This window comes from Littorina saxatilis, linkage group LG17 (assembly GCF_037325665.1).
Source record: "Littorina saxatilis isolate snail1 linkage group LG17, US_GU_Lsax_2.0, whole genome shotgun sequence".
In the NCBI taxonomy this organism is placed as follows: Eukaryota; Metazoa; Mollusca; class Gastropoda; order Littorinimorpha; family Littorinidae; genus Littorina; species Littorina saxatilis.
In genome coordinates, this window is record NC_090261.1 from 57,033,038 (window position 1) to 57,041,655 (window position 8,618).

At 40.7% G+C, this 8,618-nt stretch overlaps 1 protein-coding gene across 1 annotated transcript; it reads right to left on the bottom strand.

The window, feature by feature from the left end:
• Positions 1-1,346: 1,346 nt before the first annotated feature.
• LOC138951749 (cell growth regulator with RING finger domain protein 1-like) lies at positions 1,347-8,321 on the bottom strand. The gene is made up of 6 exons (XM_070323306.1): positions 8,186-8,321; positions 7,574-7,713; positions 5,173-5,344; positions 4,495-4,645; positions 3,743-3,850; positions 1,347-3,003 (listed from the first exon to the last, which is right to left on the bottom strand). Exons 1-6 carry the CDS (start codon positions 8,293-8,295, stop codon positions 2,353-2,355), a joined length of 1,332 nt encoding a protein of 443 aa, XP_070179407.1. The 5' UTR covers positions 8,296-8,321; the 3' UTR covers positions 1,347-2,352.
• Between the last annotated feature and the right edge of the window lie 297 nt (positions 8,322-8,618).

Consider the following 8,618-nt stretch of genomic DNA (forward strand, 5'->3'; position numbering starts at 1 on the left):
TCTTTTCATTTACAGTAGAATTGCACATTTAAAAAAAAAGAAATTTATTCACATTTTTCTCTTTTAGGTTGTGGTATTCTGTTTCATTTCGTGTATTGGGCACTAGCTTCTAGAAGTTTTCCCTGTGCTTCTCATTAATACCAATTGATCTACAGCTCATGAATAATGTACACAGTACCATGACCATTCTGTTCTGATTATAGGTCTCTATTCCGTTTATAATGCTTGCTCAAATCTCATTGTTACAGTTGTGATCAGTCTGTCGGTGAAATAAAGTCACTATAAAGATTCAGTTTGAAAGTGTGTCAGCTTTGTTAATGAGTGTGTGTGTGTAGTGTGCGTACATACGCGTGCTTGTGTGTTGGAATGCAATGCCGGGTAACATACACACATTCATTCTGTCCGATATTCAATCAACCAATCAATCAATATGAGGCTTATATCGCGCGTATTCCGTGGGTACAGTTCTAAGCGCAGGGATTTATTTTTTTATTTTTATTTTATGCAATTTATATCGCGCACATATTCAAGGCGCAGGGATTTATTTATGCCGTGCGAGATGGAATTTATTTACACAATACATCACGCATTCACATCGACCAGCAGATCGCAGTCATTTTGGCGCATATCCTACTTTTCACGGCCTATTATTCCAAGTCACACGGGTATTTTGGTGGACATTTTTATCTATGCCTATACAATTTTGCCAGGAAAGACCCTTTTATCAATCGTGGGATCTTTAACGTGCACACCCCAATGTAGTGTACACGAAGGGACCTCGGTTTTTCGTCTCATCCGAAAGATAAGCACTTGAACCCACCACCTAGGTTAGGAAAGGGGGGAGAAAATTGCTAACGCCCTGACCCAGGGTCGAACTCGCAACCTCTCGCTTCCGAGCGCAAGTGCGTTACCACGCGGCCACCCAGTCCTCTCATTCATGCACAATATCATCCAACTCTGATTTTCACTTTCTACATGGGTTGGAGTGTGTGTGTGTGTTGGAATGTAATGCCCTGTAAGATACACAATAATTCTCTCTGATATTCATGCACAATTTCATCCAAATTTGTTTTTATATACTTTCTGCATGCTATTTCATAGGTTCATCAAATACTGGTTTCTCTGCAAAATAACACCAGCGTTGTCACATGGAATAAGAGGAACTACATTATAAAACTTTTTCACACTTGTTCAAATGTATACATCTTTTCTCCAATTTCTATTCACAACTTACGTTTTAAACCAAGAAAAGAGTGGTCAGAAATGAGTGCACAATTCTGAACATACCGCTAGTGGAACCTGACGGAACAGCCTTTCGTGAACAGAGTGTCACATACAGTTTCAAATCAAATTAAATCAAATAAAATGGACTTTATTATCTCAAATCTGAGACACTAAATTGGTGGCATATAAACATGAAGACAAACTGAACACTACACCATTGTTAACATTACAATAAATGAACTAACTCTTACGATTCTTATCTAACCAAACATCTCCCTGAATACAAATAATCTTTCCGTAAAGATGTAAAACATTCACATGTTTGCTTGATAAAAAAAAGCTGATTACAGTAGATTCTTACACAAACACACACACACATTTGGATGTAAAACATTCATTCAAGAATAAAACATACTTCAGGAAATAGACGAAATAAACAAAGCAGATCGAATGGGACATAGGGAGTCATTCCAACACCTGTGCTGGAACGCAAGCTAAGTGAAAACAAAAGGAATAAGCAAGCACAGCAAAAAAAATCAACAAAATACTGTCGAGACCACTTCAGTTGGTCCCTTGTAATGTGATATTGCACAAAATTCAACACCATTACACAGCAACAATGAAATAAATAGATGACTTTTTCACACCAAAGTTAAAGCATAAATATTTTTAAAAGTTTATGGAAATTTTTAAAATCCAGAATGCCCAGCAAAACAAAACTGAACTGAATTAAAGTGACCCAATTGCTTAGCAGATTAAAGGGAGGTAATTCATCTCTCAGTTGAGCACTAGAGCACCAAGCTCTGTTCAATTAGCTGAAACCTATATCATTCAAATACATATATGTGTGTGTGTGTGTAAGCTTCTACTGTAATTAGCTTTTTTTTTTAATCAAGCAAACATATATAGTGTTGCAAAGGTGATTAAATTCAAGCTAATGAAAACTTAATTGCAAAGAAACCTTTCCAAAAAGTAAAAAACCCAACAAACAAAGAGAAAAAAGAACAAATTCAACTACAATTATGTGCTAATCCTCGCAACAAAGGCATAACACAGAACTTGGAGAAGTGTAAACATCACAGAATTTAATCCTCCTGAAAACAAGGAAGATACTATAATTAATGTCAACTATTCAAAGCCAAGGTACTGATTGAGTCTTGTATTCCATCGTTCAAACCTGCTATACAAGTCTCTGGGTACTGCTTGTTCCACCTCAGACAGATCTGGTTCTTCATCATCCTCATCATCATTTCTGAGATGAAAAAATGATTCCACATGACTGCGACACATGGGACAGCGATCAAGTTTTTGGAAGCAGGTGCTACACACACAGGTATGGCGACAAGGCAGAAGAACACAGTTAAGAGGTTGGTTTTGACAGACAATGCATTCTGGAAACACGGTTTCACCACTGGGATCCCTCTCCTGGGGTGAGGAGTATAAAGAATTAACATTTCTATCACAGTCCCTGCATGCTCCTTCACGTTCTGAACTCTGACCAGTTGTTTTTGCAATGTTTCCTGATAATGGTGCTTCATTCGTAGAAGTGCTGCCCGTTTCATTCTCACACTGGCTTACTCCAGCATTGACCGAATCTGACGTTTCTGAAAAACTGCTGGATTCTGCCTCTCCAGCTTCAGGCTGGGCCTGGGAGTTCTGTCTATCATGTGCATTTGATGATGGTGTTTGCTGGTTGCTGTGACGATGCTGCATTGAATGAGAACCTTGCCCATCTACCATATAGGTATCCTCGTCCATTGAAGAGGCAAAAAACAGTGGCTGCAAAGCACACAAAAATATTACAAAAATAAGACAATAATTATCAAATAAAATAACAAATCACTCATTAAAAATGTCCAGTCTTCTATCTTAGGTTTCATAATTGTTATACTTACAGCATATCTTTTATGCCCTACCGTTTACACATTAGCACAGTCATCGCTAGACATCCACGCCTTAATGTGTCGTGCATACATATAGGCATGCTGTACACAAGTGACAAGCTCACATGGAACATGAAAAGGGAGATCAAGTTAACTTGAAAACTTGCCCAAGACAGAGAAATACAATGCCATAAACTACCCATTAGTCTACAAGTCACTGGAAAGACGAACTACAACATATATTTTTCAAATCTTATCTCTAAGTAACCAAGCATACGTACAGTGAAAGGAAATTGCATCAATAGTAAATATTATGCTAACAAATGTGTTTCCAACAGGCAAGCTTCTGAGACAGAAAAGACTAGGATGTGTATTAACAAATAGAAGAAAGAAAGAAAGAAAGAAAGAAAGAAAAAACGAACGAACGAATGAACGAACGAACGAAAGAAAGTAAGACAGACAGACAGAGAGAATAAACAAGTCTTGTACTAAGATTTCAAAAGGTGGATCACCTCAGAGTGCAGCTAGATGTTTTGTTTGAATATCATAACAATATGAATGCAGATCAGCACTGCGTGCTTCCTAATGTTTTCCGAATGTAACAACTGCTCTAAAACACACAAGATGACACCAACCTGTAGATTGAAGACAGCGTGACCAGCCATCTTGGCATACTGGGCTAGTATGTGGGTCTGCATGCGACACTGGCTGTCCTTCACATGTACAACTGTTACCGTGGCAACCTGAAAAACAAATCATCCGTTTAAATTCATGACTCCCTAATCACTTGTTTTGAGTGTGCATGTGTGTGCACACGTGTACATGCATGCCTTTGTGTGAGTGTGTGTGTGTGAGTGTGTGTGTGTGTGAGTGTGTGTATGTTTGTGTGTGTGTGTGTGTGTGTGTGTGTGTGTGTGTGTGTGTGTGTGTGTGTGTGTGTGTGTGTGTGTGTGTGTGTGTGTGTGTGTATGTGTGTGTGTGCATGTGCGTGTGAGGGTTAGAGAGAGAGAGAGAGGCAGAGACAGAGATATAGGGGTGGGGAGGAGAGAGAGAGGGAGAGTGAGAGATACAGAGACAGAGAAACAGAAAGAAATTAAACTGTACAGAAACAAAAACAAAAAAATCTTTTCTGAAGTGCATAAGTTCCAGCTCCTCTGTCTTATTCATCTTATATGAACTAAGATAAAAGTGTACTCAATCACTTTCTGAATGCCAAGACAGCAAAAAAATGGGAGAACAACACCGAAGTGTGATCTCCATATCTCTGTCTCCAAAGAGAGATTACATCCTCCCCCATACAAGTGTTGACTACTGACTTTCTGATTTAAAGAAATACCACTCCAGCGTTCACACAGTCTTCATACAAGCAGTACAGATACCAACTAACCACAGAGGAATGATCCTCAATGCTGGCCCTGTCTGCGACTGTCATCACTATCACACACGGGTAGCGTTGACGGGGAAGACTACCCAGACTGTCCGCACTCACTTCTACTGGGACCGTCAAGTGAAGATTGTGTTTTCCGTCTTCTTCAAAACTGCACACAGTGTAAAGGGGAGGCCATGCATGTACGTTGAAGCATAGTTACACTGTCAAATAAGATAAAGTAAAATTCTCATTGAAAATTTATAACATTCGCATTTAAACCATGTCACAAACTATGTATATATGTACAGGACAAAAATTTTTAAAAATTATCTAAAAATTATATATCGTGTTAAGCTGATTCAACGTATGAGATCTGCCTCCAGAAGGAAGAATTAACACAAACAAGAAGTGACTGCAATACTTTTCCATCAGATTTTCAAAACATGCAAATAATTTATGACACGTTAACTCATTGTCTCCCAGGTACGGATATATCCGTACCCACTCATATGGCTCTATCTGACCAGGTACGGATATATCCCCTCAGACTGTTAGCTTCAGTCGCTTACTGTAACGCCTGCATTCCAGCGTGTTGATACACAGTTACTACAATTCTGAGTGACCTGCTGCAGCACAGCTGGTCTCGGCCAAAAAAAACTTGGTCAACATAGGTGGGGTAGAAAGTGTTAAACGCACCTGTGAGTGCTACAGGCCAAACACTGATCCAGCAACAAGGTGCCACGGTTCACGTCATCCACAAACTTTCTTCCTTGCTTCAGCAATGCTGCGTGTACAGGATTGATGCTAGCACCCCAAAACACATGGACAATACTAGGCTGCAAGCACGAAAGCTGCAGGGACACCCCATCTGAGGAAGGAAACAGAATGGCAGGAAATAAATTAAATCGTCATCGTACATCTATCTATCTATCTATATATATATACGACTAGTGTCTGTGTGTCTGTCTGTGTATCTGTCTGTGTATCTGTCTGTGTGTCTGTGCGCGATGCACGGCCAAAGTTCTCGATGGATCTGCTTCAAATTTGGTGGGCATATTCAAGTAGACCCGGGACACGACACAACCTGGTCGATATTTCAACACGTGCTCTCAGCGCGCAGCGCGGAACCGATTTTGGTTCCACCTCAGCTATTTTGGTTCCACCTCAGCTTACCCGGGCCCCCATACCGACACACCATAGCCGCTACACCACATCACAACGCCAAAGTTCTCGGTGGATCTTTTTCAAATTTGGACACCGTATTCAGCTACACCCCGGACACAATATCATCGATGAGATATTTCAACACGTGCTCTCAGCGCGCAGCGCTGAACTCATTTTCGTTTTTGGGTTCATTTCACCATTATAAGTAACTCTTCCTTATCTTCTCCAGTGTTTGGCGTTTATCTCCCTTCCTTCGTGTGGCTTTCCCGTTCAGTTGTAAGTTACTATTATTTTTAGAATGTCACTGCGCTGTCCACTGCACTGTCCACAACGCTTCCCTTGCACCCGTAAGTTGTTCTTACTGTCAAAGTGAAAAGGTCGAATCAATTTATAGCCACGCGAAAAATACACTCTCACCTATCTCTATATATTTATAGATACAGATATGCATATATATATACGGCTTCTCTGTGTGTGTGTGTGTTTGTGTGTGTGTGTGGGCAAAAACCTATGTATTATAGAGTTCTGTTTGTGATGGGGTCTAGCGGCTTTTGTCTGTCTGTATGTTCTGGCATGTGAGAAGCCACAGCAGATGATATAGGGCTAAGAAATAAGCTCAAAAATTCTCAATCCCGTTTGACAGGACTTCGCCTTTCAAAGGTGATTGTGGTGAACCGCCACGCTGTCTGTCTCTGTCGCGCCGTTCACCCCAAATTCCCGTTTCTGAGGTACTATTTTTAGAATGTCACTGCGCTGTCCAGAACGCTTCCCTTGCACCCGTAAGTTGTTCTTACTGTCAAAGTGAAAAGGTCGAATCAATTTATAGCCACGCAAAAAATACACTCTCACCTATCTCTATATATTTATAGATATAGATATACATATATATATATACGGCTTCTCTGTGTGTGTGTTTGTGTGTGTGTGTGTGTGGGAAAAAACCTGTTGATTGTAGAGTTCTGTTTGTGATGGGGTCTAGCGGCTTTCGTCTGTCTGTATGTTCTGGCATTTGAGAAGCCACAACAGATAATATAGGGCTAAGAAATAAGCTCTAAAATGCTCAATCCCGTTTGACAGGACTTCGCTTGCAGAGGTGATTGTGATGAACCGCCACGCTGTCTGTCTCTGTCTCGCGATTCACCCCGGCGAAGCCGGGTATTCCTCTAGTCTATCTATATATATATACGACTAGTGTCTGTCTGTCTGTATGTCTGTCTGTCTGTTCGCGATGCACGGCCAAAGTTCTCGGTGGATCTTTTTCAAATTTGGACACCGTATTCAGCTACACCCCGGACACAACCTCATCGATGAGATATTTCAACACGTGCTCTCAGCGCGCAGCGCTGTGCGCGCTGAACCGATTTTTTTGTTGTTGTTTTTGTGTTGTTGTCGGGATCCACTACCAGCAACTCTTCCTTATCTTCTCCAGTGTTTTCAGCCGCGATTATCTCCCTTCCTCCGTGTGGCGTCAATCCATATTCCCGTTACTACGTTACTATTTTTAGAAGGTCACTGCACGTTACTATTTTTAGAAGGTCTCCAGTGTTTTGCGCGTTTATCTCCTTTCCTTCGTGCGCCGGCAAAGCCGGCGTACACCCGGCAAAGCCGGGTCCCAGGCACAGCCTGGTATTCGGCTCTACTTCTTTCCGGCGAAGCGAAGCGGGTAATCATCTAGTATATGATATGTAACTAATACGGTGATACATAACACACTGACACAGACATACGCACATTATTTTTTTATTATTCTCTATATTTAAAATAAACACATATATGTACTCATAGTACACACACACACACTGACACATACAATCTGCTTTGAAAATTTCACAAACAACAAATAATGTAAAGCCCCACCAAAGAAATGTTATCTCCTTAATTGTCTGACTATGTGAAGGAACAGCACCTTCATGATCTAGCCTGTCAAATATACCTGACAGAGTGGAAGTAACAACAGGATCCAGTGTCAGAAAGAATGGGTTGATAAACTGCTCCACGTCTTTCTGATGCGCCATAGATGCTCCTGACTGACCAATTCCATTGCGATAGTTGCCCCAGTGGTCACCATTCAATCTGTCAAAACACCAACTGCATTGACTTTTGTTAAATAATGTACATGTATTAGATCATTATCTTCTTTTCAATCACACACATACTGCAGAATTAGCCCTGTGGAAGTAGCGTCCCATACTGAAACAAGAGTGAACATTGGTTTCATACAGTCGTATCAGTGTAAGTGACAAGTGTGACGACGCGCCTCGCACAAATCAGGATATTTTTGACATGTTTGATACCTTCCACTTTCCAACTCTTTCCCGATCTCTGTGTGTGTATGCATGCATGCGTGTCTGTGTGTGAGTTTAAGAAAGAGTGGATACTATTCTCAAGTACGAGATGCACACATGAGATTGACAATATAGCACTAAACAATGTTGGGTCAATGTTGTTGGATGATTCATCATTCAGAACCGTATAATCGGATCGGGATCGTAGCAGTGAACAGGACACTTATGTGCTAGTTTCGTTTTTGTTGGGAAATTTGTACCTGATAATAAACACCGTCATCAACGTCGAACACAGTATGACAAGTGCAACAGCAGCGTAATTGAAATACTCTGCCAAACTCCACAGAAGTACAGAAAGTGCGTCTGCCATCTTCTGCTACTGGCACCATTTCCTACTTTTGCACAAAAGAGTTCAGAAGAGCAGATAACCTGCCACAGCTGGAACTCTGTCAAATGGCTTGCGCTTTCTTGTTTCGAGGTAATAATTATGGTTTGTGTTTATTTAGAAAACAGATAAAAAATACTCGGGCTTAATGGACAGTCTGTGGTTAATGTCGGGCGCCAGGCTAGTTTGTGAGCATTCTTGTATTGATTCCTGTGTACATTTCTCCATCAAAAGAGACCAAAACTACCCATAAAATAATGTACAACTAAGTATGCTAATCTTTAGTTCTATTTCTTTCTTTTCTTTAT

Excerpts from the sequence above, each read along its gene's own strand:
- LOC138951749 (XM_070323306.1), bottom strand. The coding sequence starts at position 8,295 with ATGGCAGACGCACTTTCTGTACTTCTGTGGAGTTTGGCAGAGTATTTC. Across the intron at positions 7,714-8,185 it reads ATGACGGTGTTTATTATCAG|ATTGAATGGTGACCACTGGG; the intron begins GTACAAATTTCC and ends GTGTTTTGACAG. Across the intron at positions 3,851-4,494 it reads TTGAGGATCATTCCTCTGTG|GTTGCCACGGTAACAGTTGT; the intron begins GTTAGTTGGTAT and ends TTTGTTTTTCAG.